At 42.8% G+C, this 19821-nt stretch overlaps 1 protein-coding gene across 2 annotated transcripts in view; it reads right to left on the reverse strand.

Moving 5' to 3' along the window:
* The window catches only part of CERS6 (ceramide synthase 6), a 222737-nt gene that overhangs the window by 132931 nt on the left and 69985 nt on the right, over positions 1-19821 (reverse strand). For both annotated transcript variants that reach the window (XM_050916286.1, XM_050916285.1), the window contains exon 3: positions 16691-16821. In XM_050916286.1, the coding sequence (XP_050772243.1) occupies positions 16691-16821 (131 nt within the window). The remainder of the gene's footprint in view (positions 1-16690; positions 16822-19821) is intronic.

A 19821-nucleotide genomic window follows, 5' to 3' on the forward strand; every position in this document is an offset into this window, starting at 1 on the left:
GGGGTGAGGGGTCTGGATGGATCCATTTTTGACTGGGTATTCTAGTTGAAAACCAGACACCTGGTCACCCTAGCTCCACCCAGTCCCCTCTCTCAGTTTGCTTCAACCATTCCAGCCTCCATGCCGTCTTACACACTACTCCCTATGCTTGGAAAGGCCTCCCAATCAATAGTTGCCAAGCACCCTCCCTGTCTCTCTTCAAATCACTCTTAGCCCCTCCTCCCCTAATCGGTGAGGTCTAAGCACACACACGAGCAAATACAATGTCACTGTGTGTTCTTTGTGTTCATTGCACCACACTTGTGCATAGTATTAGGGTGCAATCATCTCTTCTGGGCAGTAGTTCCATGTGTATTTTAGTGCTACAGAATATGATGTAAATCTAACTCTGCTATGCGAATAATAAAAAACCACCACAGTATGTGACATGCTGACTACACTCAGTGCTGACACACATACCAAATTAGGTCCATTTTCCAGTTCCGTATCTCAAGAACCTGTCTGTTCCTCTTCATCTGCCACACCCTAGTCATTGTGACACATAATTTAACTGCAGTCTCCCTCTCTTTGGCCTCCAGGACTTTCGTTTCTCCTCCCCTACAATCTATTCAAAGTGTAGTTGCTAACATCCTCTTCAGCTATGTCTACACTACAAAGGTAAGTAATTACTATGGTGGTGCATGTTGATACTACCCTCCTTGGGTCAGTCGTGTGCGTCCTCACCAGAAGTGCTTCCACCGACCTAAGAAAGGCAGGGTGGGGAGCTGAGAACTTAGTCTCTCAGCTCTGCTAGCAGCTCCCTGCCGCGAGCCTGGCTGCCCTGCTCTCTGCCCAGGGCCTCTCGTCTCCCCATTCCCTGCCAGGAGGTGGGCAGCCTTGTCAATTTCAAGGCTCAGGGGGAGGAGACAGGGGATGCTGCCCTGCCTTCTCACACCGGCTCCCAGCCACCCAGCAATTCAGGGGCAGTTGGGCTCTAGCTGCCTGGCCAACAGCTGACCTATTTAATGCAGTGTCTCCAGAGACATTGTGTCACCCTAATCATGCTGACATGAGCCTTATACCTCTCCTGAAAGTGGAGTTATTATGTTGGTGTAGTACGGCCTTATATGAGCGGGAGAAAGGCTGTAGCATAGACACTGATATAATTAGGTCGACGTCAGCTGCCTTATGTTGACCTAACCATATAGTGTACACCAGCCCTTCGTCACTTCCTGCTAAGGGCGTGTCACTCCTATCCTTGAGTCATTTCATTGCCTGAGGCTCCTTCCACATCCACAGGAATGCCTCATCCTCAGCTGTAAGGCTCTCTCCCAATCTGCTCCTGCCAACATCTCAGAACTTCTTTTCCTTGTGAACACTGCTCACTCTCAAATTCCCTTTGTTTCCTTCCTTGACTCCACACCTCTGACCCCACACTCTCAGGCCTACATTCCTGGAAGAGGTTACTTTCCTTCAATGCACCAAGGTAACTTGTTCCCCTCCTTCAAAGCCCAATCGGTGCTCTGAGCTATTAGTTTGCCATAACCTTTCACGGAGGAGCATGGTAGTGACACACACACATCCAGTCACTGCTACACTTCTAAAGCAGAAGCAGCAGCAGCTAACGAACCATAAAATGACAACTCAAATGGTCACAACCCAAAATGCTCCATGTGCAGAATGCTGACTTAAATTTGCACAGGAACAGAGAAACCGCCCTACTGGATCAGGCCAGAGGTCGATTTAATCTAGCACCCTCTCTCTGACAGTGCAGAGGAAGGTGCAAGAAACTCCACAGTAGACAGATGTAGTGTAATCTGCCCCATAATCTTAATCTCTAAAAATTAGAAATTGGTTTGTGTAGTGAAACCCAAGGTTTTATCTCCCTTCCAACATTATCGTTAGTTAGTTGTTGAGTATTTGCTCTCCACACAATATTAAGAATATAAGAGGTAACATGGACACTTCTGAGTTCCAAAAAAACCTGTGTTTATTAACTATGCATAAACCCAACACTGAATATTCTTGTTATCCATATCAACATTCAATCCCTCTTTGCATCTTGTTATCAGCCTCAATAATAGCCAATAATAGAGTGGGGAAATCCATTGCTAATTATGGCTTATGTGACAAAGCATTTCCTTTTTATCAGTTTTGAATTTATCACCTTTCAGTTTCATTGAATGTCCCGCTGTTGTTGTGGGATGAAGGGGCTAGTCCTTTGTATTTTATTGTTTTTCCCCTCGCTCTAATGGTGTTTGTTATTAAATCTATATCAACTGATATCTCAAACAATTCATAGAGTTCAAGGTCACAAGAAACCATTAAATCACCATGTCCTCTGGTTTAATCCTTTCTCCTTAGATAAGGCAGGCTTGGATGAATGTAATATAACTGATTTCAGGATGCGATGAAAAGCTAAAAGAATGAGAGACAGGACAGGAGGAAAGAAGGGGGGACAGAAAGTGACACAACAAGGGGAAAAGAAACAGTACAGCATTTTACATGCCTTTGTGGTGCAGGCAATTAAATATCCCCACTGACAGACTGAGGATTGGATGCCATGATAATGTGACAACTTTCAACACTCACAGGTGAAAACTAAGGTCCTTAAATAGTAGCAAGGCCAGCTGTCCTTCCTCTTGGGGAGAAAGTCCCTTAACCTAGTGTCATAAACAGATAGCTAAGGGGGGGAAGAGAAGGGGGGGGGGAAACAAACCTGATTTCTCTGTGTTGTGATTCAAGGAGTTTGAATCACAGTGATTTTCCAGGGTAACCCCGGGAGGGAAAGCCTAGGAGAGGCACTGGTGAGGGAAAGAGTTTACTTTCCTTGTGTTAAGATCCAGGGGGTGTGGGTCTTGGGGGGTCCCCTGGGCAAGGTTCTGGGGGGACCAGAGTGTATCAGGCACTCCAAGTCCTGATTGGTGGCAGCTATCAAATCTAAGCAGGTAATTAAGCTTAGGGAAATTCATGCTGGTACCCCAACTTTTAGACTCTAAGGTTCAGATTGGGGAAAGATACCATGACACCTAGTCTGCTCCTTCTGAATTGCGATGAGTCAAGATGAGCAGCACTGCTGGCAGGTCACAGGATGAGCTGGGGGGGGGGGCAGGGGTGATTCTTCTTTTTTTCAGTCTCTTTTAAGAACCCCAAAAGGGGTAAAAGTTAACGGCATATTTTATCCTCATTATTTTATCCACCAATTAAATCCATTTTCATAAGGCCAACCTTGGCATGGGTAACTTTCTGCCCACATTTTCTTGTTTACCAAGTATGATCTCACCATAGTGCTTCACTTATATCTGTTGGCCATTTTTGTTTAAACTAATTCAATTTTTCTGTCTAGTTTTCTTGCACCTATTCATAATGTTTATTTATTTTGTCCTAATCCTGTAAAATTAGCACCATTTATTCCATCTAAATGAATACAGTACACCCCTTTTTAATAGGCCGATTCCCTACTTCAGCCACAGCACACAGACCTCCATTTACCTGTCCAAATGCCACTCCTCAAGTTCACGGGATTTGGTTGTTTGTGAGTTCTCAATACAACCCATCACAAACCTCAGCCCAAACTTACTCCCTGCATTTAGTTGCTAACATCTCTTCACTCCAGAACCTCCTCTGCACCATAAAAAAAGATCTCTCACACCTTTCTAACCCAGTTACAGATAACTGGACCCACCTGCCAGTTTGACTTGGCAGCAGTAACTTCTTTATTCAACATTTTAGCACCTGAGCCTATGATGATCAAATAGAAGAGCCCAGCATCCCTTTGTAGGGGTTTAGTCTGTCACTTCCCCTCTTCAGAGGCAGCCGTCCACTTTAGAGAGGCCCCAGGGTCAGCCAGGGCTGCAGGAGTCTTTTGACAGGTGGTTTCAATGGATCCATGCTGCCAAGGAGCGGGGCCAGAACAGGGGTGGATGCACACTGCTTTGTACCAACTACAGAATTTGTGGGCTGAACTCTCATCTTCTTCCACAGGGGAAGGATTGGGGGGGGGGAATATCCTCCTCCTCTCCAGAAAGACAGGAGGAGGAAACTCCTTGAGGATCTTTCAGAGTTGCCTCCCGAGGACCTAGCTACTACACACAGAGACTATAGTCTGCCCAGTGTTAACAAATTTTGCATTTTAGCTAGGAGATGATTTCTCTGTGTCAGAAACCGAGATGTGGGCTCATCTGTCCTACTAGTCAGAGCCAGAGTAAGAACCAAAGGTCAGAGCTGGAATCTAAAGCTGGGTAAGGAAGCGGAGCTGCAGCTGGAACAAGGCTGGGAACAAGGCGGGTATAGAAGCAATCACAGATCTGGGCACAAGCACTGAGCAGCCAGTTACCTCCTCCTGCTGCTGCTGGCCTTGAGAGCACACCTCCTGGTTCCCTTCAGCCAATCAGAAGGATCAACCAATCAGGCAGTTCTGCTGTAGCTCATCTGCATTTCTTAGACAGCCTGGAGAGAGAGAGCTAGCTAGTCCCAGACTCAGCTGCTGGCCTTTGTTCCCGACACTATGCACTGCAATCCCCTTTGGGGGGCTCTAGCATCTCCCAGGTACACCTTCTAAGAATTCAGATCTAGCCTCAGAGCTAAATCCAGAGGAGAGTGTAAAGCCGGGGGTGTTAGCCAGAGAGTACCTGCTCTTGGTTCTGAATTTGGCCCCAGCCTCCCGGATGGTGAAATAAGGCCCATCTCTTGCAGATGGGGGAAGGAAGAGCTCATTGTGAGGTTGGTCATGAAGTGAGATGTCTCAACAGGAGCAGGAGCCAAACAGGAAAGTGGAAAAGAAGCAGAGTCCACTAGGGATTCAGAAAGGGAAGGAACAGTGGAGCATAAGCACTTCACCTGTAGCTTGTAGTCACTGTGATGGTGTCCATGATCACTCAGAGCCAAGAAGTCGGACACAAGTCTGCTTCATTCCGTGTCCAAGTTCTAACAGTTCAGCATTGCTTAACATGCGCCTTCTACATAATACAACTGGCTCCAAATAGCTCTTACCAAAGTCTCTTAAAAGTACAGTTCCCCACAAATAAACTAAAACTAAAACTGCTCCACTTGCAATAATGGCTCAATTTCTCCCCATATTGCATGTATGCACTCATAATGCACAGTGACAGCCACTTGTCCCACATCTAGCAAGATTTTCTTTACAAATCAGTTCCCCCGGTTCTTTCTGCTTATGAAACACTGGTTAGTCTTCCATCGTGTTAGATGAAGTGTTTCAAAATTTATATTGACGAATCAGAGACTTATACAGATCTATAATGCCATGTTTTGTTGCTTGCAAATAGAAGCTCACTGAATCAAACAGAATTGTAATGGAGTTGCTTCCTATTACTTCACAGCTGACTAAGCAGCAAGGCATAACAGGGGATGGGAGTTTTAAAGTAGCTCTGAGTGAAGAGAACATATTGGTCAGTTGAAAAGCCAGCTTCCCAAGTCACAGTAACTTCAAACAGTACCTTCAGCAACTTTAGAAAAACTGGAGAGTAAAGTTTAGGCAGCTTAACTTTGTAGCCCTTGTACATGCTACAATGCTTAGGCTCCTGCAGTGTTTAAAGCCTGCTGTATAAGCCTTTGGAGGGTTGGCAGGACTTCAGAGTGCCCCAACAAGATTAGTTTGGAGGACCCCAAATCCAACTCATTATGATCGATGCCATGAATATTTCTTGTTGTGTACTTTTAGGTCCTCATGCTGTGTTGCCCAAAACAAGTTTGGGCCTGTAAGAACAGCAGCTCTGCTACATGTTTCTAAATAGGTCTTTTAACTCACTTTTTATGAGGATGTCTATGAAGCTACTATGATATATGGAGAATTGGGCCATTTTAGAAAAGTTGTCTTTTCAGCTGAATACATTCCATACACCCCAACATTCCCTCCACTTCCCAACATACAGAGTCACATATTTTGGGTGCCCTGAGTGGGCCGGGGCTATTTAAAATTCAGTTCTGAGAGCTTATTGCCTTCTGGTTTTCTGCTACTGCATTAATGTATCACACACACAAGTTCCGATGCATTTTGTCGGGACTCCCTCCTCCACAGATCAGAATTCTCAATATCCAAAGCAGCTGTCTCTATTTTTTCCCAGTTTAGGTTCTTGTATGTGGAATTATCCTGCTATTCAAGGAAAGTGGAGAGAACATCAGGTCACAAACTGCCATAAAAAATTCACATGAAGGGTCTGACAAACAGTTCTCCTTACTGTAGGCCTTACTGTAATATTTCACTTGGAAAAAGATATACAATTCAAAACAAAGAAGGAGTAGCAATCTTAATTTGCTTTCTTGAGGAGGAGAGTGCTCAAGGACAGATAAATTCTGTCCATGCATGTTCCTCCTAGAAGAGAGAAAGTGCCCCTTTTCCTGCATCCACAGTACATATATGCAACCACTGATAACCTAACTTCTTTCAAAGACAGGTGAAAAGGCTTACTGCTCTTCATTCTTTTACATTTGTCCTCATAGGATATCAGGGTTGGAAGGGACCTCAGAAGATCATCTACTCTAACCCCCTGCTCAAAGCAGGACCAATCCCCAATTAAATCCCCAAATGGCACCCTTAAGGACTGAACTCACAAGCCTGGGTTTAGCAGGCCAATGCTCAAACCACTCTGCTATCCCTCCCCCCCTATGTTTGTTTATTCTACCTGAGGCAGTGTGTTTGGTTTGAAGCGTGTCAGAGACTCCTCTTGGGATAATGAGCCTGGTACATATCAATTTCTTTGTTAAACTGACGAACTCATATAAGCTTGCAGCGTCCCGCGGGCAAAACTGGACACCGCAAGACGGAGGTTCCTAAGGTTGTGTCTTGGACCGGAGATATTGGCTAGTGTCATTCAGTTGCACAATCTAAGGAGCTGCTTACATGCCCCAGGAGTAGGGGTTCTCACAGCAGAGCAGGGCAGGATAAGGCTGTCTGGTTCCCAGAATTAAGGAATGGAGGGAACTAGCAGATCACCGGTCCAGATAACACCAGGGGAACATCACACTCCCCTCATATGGAAGCTGTTCAATCCTTCTCATCATTTTTGTTGCTCTTCTCTTTACCTTTTCCAGTTCTAATATCTCTTTTTTGAGCTGGGGCGACCAGAAGTGCACACAGTATTTAAGGTGTGGATATACCCCATGTTTATACAGACAATGGATTTTCCTTCTGTGACGTTACCTGATTAAAATATGATCATATAGATCATTGCTGCAACCACTGTTATATCCTGGATCAATCAGTCTTCAGCTGCCATTAAGACTGCGCCAATCACAACACGTCCGCCATTCTTCTCGCATTCTTGCCTTTCTTCTCCATGTTCATCCAAAACGTTTAACAATGTTATCTTCCCATCTTCTTGGAGGCCGACCAGGTGGTGTTTTCTGTTCTCACGGGTACCACTCTGTAATGATTGCGGTCCACCTATTGTCCGTGAACCGTGCTATGTGGCCCGGACGTCATATCTTATTATATCTGCTTTCCATGACAATATCTTTCACACTGCTGCGTTCTCTAATCATTTAATTTGGAATAACAATCCAGAAGGGAAATTCCCAGCATAGCTTGTTCCATTGCCCTTTCAGCTACTGACAGCCATTGTTCTTCTCTCTTCATCGATGTCCACATTTCACTGCCATGGCTGGCAGCACTACTGAACTGAAGATATTTGTACATGTGGTCTTGTCGATTTTTCCTTTGAGGATGTCCTTGATGGAATTAAATGCACACCATCCTGCCCGAATCCTTCAGGAGAGTTCTCGGTTCATGTCTTGGCACATTTTAACTTCTTGGCCCAAACATACGTACTGTTCAACTTCTTCAGTTTCTTTTCCTGTTACTGTTATTTGGGCTTTTCATAAGACATCTGATCGCATGTATTTCGTTTTGCAATGGTTCATTTTCAGACCAATCTGATTGCTTTTCTTGTCGAGTCTTTGTAGCATGCTCTGCAGTTGGTTGGTGCTTTCGGCAATTAGTATGATGTTGTGCGCGAATCTGAGATGAGATAATCGTTCTCCATTTATATTAACACCACTCCTCCAATTGATCTTGTTCATAACCATTTCAAGGCGGGCAGTAAATAGTTTCGGTGAAATCATATCTCCTTGCTTTACGCCTTTCTCGATTGGGATGCGGAGGGGAGTTTCGAGGAGAGTAATGTCTGTTGTACATCCAGTATTTGCTTCCTTCAACAAACTGATGTACTGCGTATTAATGCTGTGCTCTGTGACCGCCTTTAATATTGCATTGAACTCGATGCTATCAAAGGCCTTTTCATAGCTGACGAAAGCAATGCACAGCAGGAGTTTGTATTCCCTTGCTCTTCTAGGAGCTGGCTAAGGGTAAATATATGGTCAATCATGCTGAAATTTCTTCGAAACCCTGCCTGCTCTCTCGGCTGTTGTTCATCCGACTCTGCAAGAATCAGTTTGTTATCACCTTTATACAGAGTTTATAGATATGAGAGAGCAGGCATATAGGATGATAGTTCTTAAGATTTTCTCGATCTCCCTTCTTGAACAGCAAGATAGTATTCAATTCTTTCCAGCTTGATGGTATTTTTCCTTCTTTGAGATACTGACTGAATCTTAAAGCGATGGCCTTCCAAAGTTTTTCACCTGCTGCAGAAATCATTTCTGATGTTATTCCATCTTTGCCTGGAGCTTTTCCCTTCTTCATCTGGTGTAGTGCGCTTCGAACTTCACTGACAATTACTAGGGGGATGAATTCTTCTGACTCTTGGAGCGTTGAGAGAGGGACGTTGATTCTTGATTTGAACAGTTCTGCATAGAACTCCTTGCAGACCTCCTCCATCCCTGCTCTGTCAATTACTGTCTCTCCATCCTTGCTCTTTAATGCTGTTACGTTCAATCTATACTGCGCCAATCCCCACTTGCATGTCATGAGGCTCTTGCATGATTCAGCTGTTTTAAGGAGCTTTTCTTTTCGGAAGTTCTCAAAGTCATCCTTCAGTTTTTGCTGTATAAGCTTGCATAGAATGGAGTACTCGAGGTTGTTATCCAAGCTCCTCTTCATATTTCTCCACTTCTCTAACAAGCTTTTTGTTTTATTCGAGATTCTTCCCTTTGCCTTCTTCATCTTTTCAATTTCATCTGCTTTTACGCAATGTCTCAGATTGTCAGCAAAGATACTATAGTCCTGATCACACTTTTCTGTCTGGCTCCAGTCAAATCCAGAAATCACTTTCTTCAGTTTTGCTTCATCCAATGTCTTCGGGCGCTGTTTCCTGATTGCCATCTGTAAAGCTTTCTTTTCCACTACTTTGCCGAAAATCAACTTTGTTCTAAGCAGGCGATGGTCACTGCCAGTATGGAAGGGACGTCTTGAACGATGCGCCTTTTATTGACTAAAATATAGTCAATTTCTTTCTTACTCTTCGTGTTTGGCATGATCCACATCAACCTTTTTGCAAGCCTCTTTTTGCACGAGGCATTTGCCACGTACAGTTCTTTCGTTTCTACCATTGTTACCAGCCTTTCTCCTCTTTCATTTCTTTCACAGCTGCTGTATCTTCCTATGAACTTTTCGCCAGCTTTCCATCGCCCCACCTTAGCGTTGAAATCTCCCATCATGACAGTGTAAGTGGACTTTTGCGTGAGGGCTCTTTCGAGCTCTTGGTAGAATTCTTCCACTTCTTCGTCCTCACTTGCACTTGTGGGAGTGTAGGCCTGGATGACCTTGATGATAGTTTTTGACTCCATCTGAAGATACAGCACACCAGTACATGATGATATTAGCTTGCATAATATGACTTTCGAAACCCAATCCTTACTGACAATAAATCCAACTCCTCCAACATTTCTAGAGCCATCTCCCTTTCCAAGCCTCACAGCGCTTCCATCCTTCCAGTTGACTTCCAACTCCTTCTTTCGTCTGGTTTCGCAGATACCGAGGATATCACATCTTATCCTTTTCTTCTCCTCCATCAGATGGTTTAATGTTTCCTCCCTCACCAGCGACTTACCATTGTAAGTACACACAGCGAGCGTTGTCCTTTTCCATGTTGGCCTAGCACCTGACATTTTTAGCAACCTCCTGTTGCTCAATTTCCACTCCACCACTGAAGAACGATTTGATGACACACAGGGAACTAAGACCCATTTACTCATGTTGTTTTAGCCGTTAACTTTAAGCCATCCCACTGGCTAGGCGGGCAGGCATACGTACCTCCTCAAGCTTAGCGAGCCTTCAACCTCTAAGGAGAAGGAAAAACGCTCTTTCCTCTGAGAGAGCAATGCCCCTCCTTGGATTGGATAGTCTGACACCTTTGTAGCATGGTCAGACCTACCAGGGCATATGCCCTGCTACCATAGTTGTCAGAAGGCCAGGGTCACTGCTGCACCACGATGAGGCACTGAGGTAGGATTTTGCACTGTTATATATTTGTAGCAAATACTGTACAAAGGTTTTCGAGTGAGATGTCTATGAAAGTGTTATGATTTGCTGGTTATGATTATGCTGTCTGTATGCATGTATCATTTTTGTACGTGAAGCTATGAGAATTGGTTCTATATAGACGCTCCCCAGGCAAGACCCGCCTTATGCAAATCCACACTTACAGAAAAAGTTTGTAAACTAGAAATAGGAGGGGTTGGGGTTTTTTTGGCATAATGGTCAGAGATACATTTCCGACTTATGCAAAATTCGAGTTATGCAAGGCATTCCGGAACGGAATGCTTGCATAAGTTGGGAAGTGTCTGTACTTGGATTTCAAATGTTTGCTCCTGGGGGAACGCCCACAAAGTAATTAGCCAGCACATCTTGGAGGAACTATTCAAACTGAGTAGCCCATCGAAAGAACATTTAACTGACATTGGACCATGGGAGATTCCTATCTACACTTAATGAAAATTCCTGCTGTGATTAGGAAAAATGCATGGATATGTGACTTGCCCATGTGACTCCAAACTCCATCTTGTTGCTGTAATTTTCCACAGTAAGAACAATGGGATGCCCTCCACAGGGAAAAAGCTATAAAAGGCCCTGGCAAAATCTCCATTTTGTCTTCATTCCTGCTACTTACCTCTGTAGGAACTTTCCTAGAAACTGAAGCTCTGAACAATGGACTGAATGATCCATCCAAGCTGTGGATGTACTGCAGAGACTTGACTTAAGCCAGCAGTTTATTCTATCACTGATACAAGCCTGAATCAAGAACTTTGCCATTACTGTATATAATTGATTCCTTTAACCAGTTTTCACTCTCACCTTTCTTTCTTTCATTTTATGAATAAACCTTTAGATTTTAGATGCTAAAGGACTGGCATCAGTGTGATTTTTGGGTAAGATCTAAGTTATATATTGATCTGGGTATGTGGCTGGTCTTTTGGGATCAGAAGAACCTATTATTTGATGAGACTGGTTGTAAAGAACCGCTCATCTCTGAATCCAGTGTTTTTGGTGGTGATATAAGAACTGGAATGCCTGAGTAAACTGCCTTTATGTTTTCTTGTTAGCCAGTGTGGTGAAACAGGAGTTTAATTTTGTGGCTTGCTTGGTATATCTTATAAAAGAATAACCACCAGTTTTGGGTAATGTTTGCCCTATTTCTCAGCAATTGGTCCTGAATTTGGCATTCTCAGTTATGACCCACTAAAGCACGGTTACACCTCCCCAGGGCATAGTTTCAAATGGGCTGATTGGAAGTGGATTATTTGCATTCCCCTTACACCCAAGTACTTCCTAGTAAATCCACTTCATACATATTGGTCCCAAAAGCCCTTTGAAGTTCATAATACCTTCCAGAGTGTGCATTAGGCAATCTCCTAGAGAAGTTACATACACAATTGCATTTTTAATACAATGGACCCCAAAGGTATTAACCTAATTCAACAAAGTTCAACCTAATTTAGTAAAGTTCATTCAGAATATTGCAGGAAATGATTATTCTGTCACAGTCCCTTCTGGTTTCCTTGTATGCCATGTACACACAAAACAGAGCATGAGGGTCTAATCCAATTTGTGTTGAAATCAATGGAAGTAACTTGGAAGGCTCTTAGGGGAAGCTGGGTCGGATCTTCAAATGAGGGAAAAAGAACAACAGAGAACAGCAGCAGTCCAGAAAGCCAGGACTGAAGACTATCCCAAGCCTACTTAGCACGTACAACAATTCCCCATAAACACTCTACCCCTAAATCACTGGACCCATTATGTGAGGAAAGGGCCAAGGTCTGTGGCTTTTTGCTCCAAAACAAATCCCCACAAAGGAACACACAAAGAGGCAGCATTAATTTTGCATGTTCACTCGGCTTCAGCTAATACAATCAGGTTTATTAAACGCTTAAGCATGCTGGAGAATTGTAGAAGAGCTGAGGTTAACATTATTGGGTGCCCTTCACACTTACCACACAAAACCTCATTGGTAACTCTCACACACAAGTTGTAAATGATCAGATTATGGATGACACAACTGATCTACCTGTCAATACCTAAAATAATCATCATTTGGCCACTTATTAAAAAAGAAACAAAATGGTTCTTATTAAGTGATACCACAATACCTCAGTTTTCCCCCTACAGTTTGCCAGGTTTTATTTATTTGGTCTCAGGTACAGGAATTTCCAAGGCACTCATCCCCATAGTATCTGAATTCCCAGACATGCAACAAAACAGGGATCTTTCCCTCCTCAAAGAAAAGTTTTGAGAAAGACAGTTACATACACGCGCATGCTTTAGAACAGCTAATAGCCGAGCAGTCAGGGCACTCAACTGAGATGTGGGAGACCTAGACTGATGTCTTGCTTTGCATGATTTGAACTAAGGACTTGACTCTAGGTAGCCCACATCCCAGGTGAGTGCCACAACCACCAGGCTACAGAATCTATCTTTCTGCACCACCATTTGAAGCTGTTCCACTTTGTATAAATAATTAGTCACTGGGCCACAGAAAGAGACTGACCCTATAGCCCAGTGTTGTGTGCCATGACCAATGGGCTATTGCCTATTATAGAGTGGGTCGTTTTCTCTCCAGAAATTTAGTCATGGACCTGGAAACATTTTGATTTTGACAAAACAGCATTTTTCTATGGGGAAAAAGAAGTTTGTAAAAAAAAATTGATCTGCTCTACATTTGACAAATGAGCTTTTACTTTATCTCCAAAGTGCAGTAGATTTATTTCAGCTGCTGACAGGGAACTGGAAGGACAGTGCCAAAATTTGGCCAAAACTGTATGGAGGAGATTGCAGTTACCTTGCCATAGCTCTATGCGTACTTGTTACTTAAGGGAACATCTCAAAAGGGCCCTGCTGTGCTTTGCTGTGGATATTGGAATATTCAGCGAATCCCTGCTACTGCGGTTTTGGAGCCAACCTCTTCCCTGCCCTCACCCTGTCCCATAAGTGAACATGTGCTTTATGCAGACTGGGGCTCCAAAGCAGCTGCCCACACATGGATTCTTCATCTACAAAAGGCTATCCCATTAAATTAACAGTTAAGCATAGTCCACAGAATTGGGGTGGAGATACTTTTTTTCTTTTTACTCCAAATTGGCTAATATTTCTGATTGGCGCAATAGTCCAGGTGCCCCAGTGTAGATGGATATGCATTGAACCAGACAACAAATGATATTGGGAAGGGAGAGTCTACAGTGATTTGTCACATTATTCAAATGAAAGTCCAACAGCTCTATCCCTACTAAATAGATAGGCCAAAAACTAGACATGCCACTTTGCAGCCTGGTTACCATTTGACGCTATATACTGCATCATTTCTGATATCACTGACAATGCTAGCATGGTAAGATTCCTGGCCATTCTGAATGCTGGAAGAGTATATCCTCACAATACCTGTACGTGTGTGGCCAATTTCTGCCCTTGGATAACACAGGCAACAGCCACTTGGAATCATATGCAGACAAAATTTGACCCATACTCAGTACTCTGCTGAGCCTCTATTCAACTGTTAATATTTACCACAGATGTCATTTTGCTTCTTTTGGAGCTGAATGCATTATTATTATTGCTATTAAATATTTATATCGTATGAGTGCCCAATGACTCTTGAATGAAACTGGCACTTAATTTTTTTTAATAGATGAACTGTCTTGCTCTTTCATTACATCTTGGCCTCATTTTTGCACTTTCTTTTACTGAGGAGTTTAAAAAAAAATTACGTTACCTCTCCCCTCAAAAAGATGTTATCTCATTACTGCACCTTTTTCCCAGCTGCACTGTCCAAGCTTCAGACACCTTTTACCTAACGTAGCTCAAATTCAGCACCAATTACCCCCGTGAAACCAGTGGAACTGCACAAGCTGTAAGTCACTGATGAACCTGCCCCAAAATGCGTATTCTAGAAGTATCCTTCGGTGTTGAATTCAGCTGCAAACTCTTCAGTGCTTCCCTTCCACTTGCAGAATGAAGACCCAAATTCCACTCCCAGTTACACTGGTTCAGGCCCAGTGGTGTAAAAGAGCAAAATTTGACCCACATTATGGAACCGTACATCAAAGAGCTAAAAATACAACGTACCAACAGCAGCAAAGGTCTAGAAAGCTGTTAAGATCCCTGTCCTTTCCCAGGTGCTAAGGGAACAGTATACAAATTACAATCCCTGGGGAAAATTAACTGAAGTCATTAACAACAACAAAATGTGATTCTTCTGCCAATTAAAATGGTTAATATCACCAGCTTCTGCCATCAAAAAGATCCAGAATCTTACTCTGGTATTATTAAATATTAAAACAATGGATTTTATCTGTAAATGTGAAGGAAATAAATTAAGAGCTCTGATGATTAAGGGCCTCTGTTTATCTAACAGGCAATTGCACTGGCACAATTTGTCATGTTTTATATGACAAATCATTCCAGCTCTCTGAGCTTAGATGGCAAATCTGCTTAACAGAAACACCTCCAGACTCTCGCCCCTCATTCAGTCCTTGCCTCAATATAAATAAAAGGCTGCTATTAGTGTATCACATTTGTGTTTGTTTTGAGAATAAATGTCCAGATGAATCAACTGTTATTTTTAAAAGTCAGCTTCTGACCCATCCTGCAGAGGAGTGAATGCTAAAGCAGGGTTTAGGAAACCCTAAATAGAGAAATAATATAAAATACAGAAGAGAAACATGCAGTGCAGTAAGATCTGCTGAACAAGCAAAACCCTGCTGACACTGATTCACCATATTTTAAAATCATCTAAAGATTCTCCAGAGCGTCTTTAATATTTTATTCTCAACTTCAGCCTAGGTTTTTCTACTTCCGCTGACATCTGCTATGTAACAGCTTTCCCCCAGCTAACAGGATGCACAAGGGAATTCTTGAGCCAGCAACAATGTGACCGGTGGACCAGAAAGGGTGTGCTGGAAATTGTATGCCCAATATTTCTTTCCTGCCACCACAGTTCTGGTCACGTCTCCCAACCCAGAGAGAGTAAATCTTGCCTCAAATGTGTGACCTTCCATGTCTACAGAGCAACATGTTATTTCGGTACCATCAGGGCCGCCTGGGGAGGCAAGTGGGGCAATTTGCCCCAGGCCCCTGGCCCCATGCCCCACAGGGGCCCCGCAAGCCGCTCCGGGTTTCCGGCAGCACTTTGGCAGCGGGCCCTTCACTCGCTCCGGGTCTTCGGCGGCGGGTCCTTCAGTGCAGAAGACTCAGAGTGAGTGAAGGACCGCTGCTGAAGTGTTGCTGAAGCCTCGGAGCGCTGCTGGGTGAGTACAAGTGCCACAAGTGGCAGAGAAAAAAAAAGCCGCGATCGGTGGCATTTAGGTTGTTCTAGTGCCGCTGCTTCATTCTTTGGTGGCAATTCAGAGGCAGGTCCTTCCCTCGAAGAGGGAGCCACCGCTGAAGACCTGGCCCTACCCCAGACCCCCTGGATCCTCTGGGCTGCCCTGGGTACCATTGGGCTGATTCTTGGAATGAATCAGAAGAAAGCAACAGAAGAATGTTCTCCCTTCACATTCATTATAAGGTAACGATCTATCACTTAGTTCCGTTTAAGAAAAAAATTGCTCTAATATTTTAAGTAGATTTAATTTTCGAGACTCTTTCAGTATAGATTAAGCATTAAATGCTTAAAACAGCATGGAACTGTAATTTAGATTCTAAAAACAATGGGGTTCTATCTAGCAAAGGCTCAATATGAGAAGATCTGGTTTTAAAGTGAACAGGCATCAGGAAAGATTTCCTAAAAGTAAACTCAAGTACACTGCGGAATAACCTCCCAAAGGAAGTGGTTGGGGCTTAAACTGCTCAGAGTTATTAAATCTAGATCAGAAAAAAGTGCCAGAAAATGATAGAATAGGAAACCATCCTGCACTGATAACAGGGATGGGCTAGGTGACCCAATAGGTCTTTGTGTCCACCTCCCCATCTCTAGCTTCTTTCAAATTATATTGCTTTAAAACTGTGATATAAAGATGAATATCTCATAGCTACAAATAAGTTTTTCAAGCGATTTTGCCCCAAAGAACCAACCTGCCACGCCCGTAACTTTGCATCACCAGTCTCGTTTCCCTTTCTGTGTTCTAGTGTCTCTAAACTTCCCCAGGTTAATTTACATGCATTGTTTCAATAACATTCTAAAGGATCCTTTCAGTCTGTTCTTGCTCCTGTGCTCTTCAAGTCCCTATCTGATTTCCTTTGAGATAAGAAGATTCTCTCAGTTCAAGGATAAATTAATTCCTTCATTTTGAGGAGAAACACTGCAACCGGGGCACTTAACAAAGGAAGCATATTGTAAAACATGCAAGAAAGAACACAGCTCCTTACATGCTTTCACAGAACTTTGTAAGAGTGCTGGGCTTTTCCTGGTTGCGTCTTTGTCGAAACCAACGCTGAATACTGCGTACATCCCAGTCCAGCTGCTTGGAGAGGCCTTCCAGTCTCTTCTCATCTGGATGCTACACAACAAAAAGTGATAAAATGACTGCAGGTGCATTTTATCTTCATAACAGATATCATAATATTGTTTTATATTTAGACCCCCAAGTCTGGTCATAAAGAACTCAAACTTACTGTACGACTAGTACTTACAGACTCAACCCCAGCTCTCTGCCAGCCTCGTGGACAACTGGAAGTAAGACAAAGTCTCTTCATACAAAACACCTATTGGTGGATGTATAATCAAATACAGTACTCTAATAAAAGGGGCTAAGGCAACGCAGCTACATAGGGAAGTTTTAAAAGTTATTGGGGAAAACAGGAGGTTACAAATCGGCTTGGCAGAATTCAATTTTATATATATATCAATTTGATGGGTAATATCAATATTTATTTTTAAGCTTTTTTTCTATTTTTCATCTCTTTACATTTTCACAGCTGTACAAAATTAAAGGGGAGTCGGACAAGGGAGTGATCAGACAATTATTTAATGGCGGTAGATGTTGAGATTCAAAAAGTTAAAGCTTTATAACTGTTAAAAACACAAATTTTCAACACATCACAATATACAAAATAAATATCCTTAAATCAAACTCTATTAGGTTCTCAGGCAGCATTTTTCTTACGTTTGATTATTATCAATGTAAATATATTTCTTCAGCAGCGTGTGTGTTTGGTGAAATCAACATTTTCTGACATTTACCAGTAAAAAACGAATCTTTCCACACCTAGTTATAACTGAAACCTTTTCTGTGACCTCATCTCCAGCACTCCCTGTCTATCAAATGCTATACACTCCTTGAGCAATGGGGACTGCAAAACCCCTCAGCATGAGCCTTGTCTCTTTCATCACTCTGTGCATGTGTAACTGATCTAACTGTTGACATGACCAAGGAGATTGTTCAACTGATAAAGAGAAACACATTTTCCTGTACATTAATATTCAAAAACTACACTTTCTATTTTTAAAGTGACAACTTCAAAGAACGTCACCTTAGCAACTGAGACAGACGTGCTCAGTAAAATTAGCTTTAAGTAGTCATTTTCAACAGCAGCAAACATGACTGTTACTACATTGGAGCAGAGGTTACGTTGCATACTGTAGTATGCATAAGGCGAGGGAAAACTGAAATTTACTGGACTTGAGCACTACATGGGAAACAGGGGAAGAGGATACATTTCAAATTGTCTGTTGATGCTCTGTGTACAATATTCCACAGTAAGTACATTCCAATGTCCCCCATCACATTTAAAAAAAATTATCCTAAGAATTCACTCTGTGCATCTGTTTTCCTGGGGATAAGATTTGCTCCTATAAGCCAATTTGATATGGTGGATGAAATGCAAGTGCTGCTATAGTTAAGACTGTGTGAAAGTTTCCATTATATAAACTCCTAAAATTCCATGGATTAATAAACCTGAAATAAAATCCCCTCCAGGCTGAAATTTGGTATCTGAGTCCCCAGAAAAGGGAACAAGGGAGAAAAGGATACTTTTTCTCTAAAGCTGATTTTTAATCAGTTCAGCCATTTATTTTTCTTTTTAAAAAAGTCATTTGGAGTCGAAACCCATAGGTCTTATACAGGCAGAGCATTCACTGTAGCCAGTGAGAGTTTTGCCTGGGTACGACTGTAGCATCTGGCATGTAACAAAAATGACCAACTTGCTGACAGTGGTTTGTAAGTATGGCTTGCCAAACAGCACTACCAGGATGCTGGGATGGGGCCTGGAAATCAGCCCCCGGCTCTGGGAAGTCATGGAACTTATCCAGACCGTCACAACTTGTGATTCACACCACAGCCACTGGACTAGTGAGCATGAAAATGATCCTCCAGCACCTGCCAGAGGTTCATCAGCCAGTTCTTTGCCAGAGTGTAAGTATCTACATTCCTTTGCAGCTCTAAGAGGGCTCCCCATTCTCCATTATATTCTCATTGGAGCTAGTTCTATGCAGCAGCTAACATAACTCAGCAGGAATTAGACTGAATCTTAACACAGAGAAGCCCTGTATTTTTCTACAGGATCTCCGAGTCTATTATTCTAAGACACCTTCCCTTTCCCCCTGAATCAGAGAGGGATAGATGTAATGGGCCTTTCAGACAGGCAGGTGAATCTGATCCACCCTCTGCAAGTATGCTGCCAAAATGAACCAATGCAACGGTGAACATGGAACCTACACTTATTAGAAGGGTAGACTACCAAACCAAGCAGGAGATCAGCTCCCCTGATGCAAGATGAGTAGGCAGGCAGCCAGCACCTAGAGGTCTCCGGGCATATTTCATCCTCTTAACATTGCCTCTGGTAACTTTAACCCTGACAAAATGGCCTGTATGAAATCCTGATTTTGTTCTTTGTGAAAGAGATGTCTGCAAAGCAACAGGCCAGCTGAGATGTGGTGTGTGTTCAGCTGCAGGTTGGTGTTAACATAAAATGGGAAGAACGACCAAAAGCAGAGGAAAGCTTCCTCTCGTGATATCTGTCCAAAGAACGTGGGCATATGCTAAGATCTTTAGACGAGGAAAGCGACACCTGATCATCACTGCATTCTCGCTGCCTAGCCTGATCAGGAGGCTCAGACAGTGCCAAGAACTGCTGCTAGGACAAACATTTCACTAACAAAATCCACAAATATGGAAACCCACAGCCTTTATCTGAAGGGCAAGAGAAAATTAGCTGCACAAAGGGGAAAAATGAGTTTAAGGTTTCCCTATCATTTTGTTGTATCCTACAGAATTCCACAAGTTGCAAAAATTCGTTGTTAAAAATTATTTTCCTAGCTTTTTCTGATGCGAAGAATAGCCATCACAACACAAATAGATATCATTCAACCAATAGTGAGTGCTCCATCCTTCCCAATTCACTTGAGAGTTGTAAAACTCAAATCCAAATCTTGAACATTGACATGCTAACATTATTAATAAAGAGTAACATTTTCCCCCTCTTTGTCCAACCCCCTCTGCCCTACCCCCACAAAAAAATAAAATACAAAAATGAATGTTAATATAAGCAGCCACATGATA

Source organism: Gopherus flavomarginatus, chromosome 10 (genome assembly GCF_025201925.1).
Source record: "Gopherus flavomarginatus isolate rGopFla2 chromosome 10, rGopFla2.mat.asm, whole genome shotgun sequence".
Taxonomy (NCBI): Eukaryota; Metazoa; Chordata; order Testudines; family Testudinidae; genus Gopherus; species Gopherus flavomarginatus.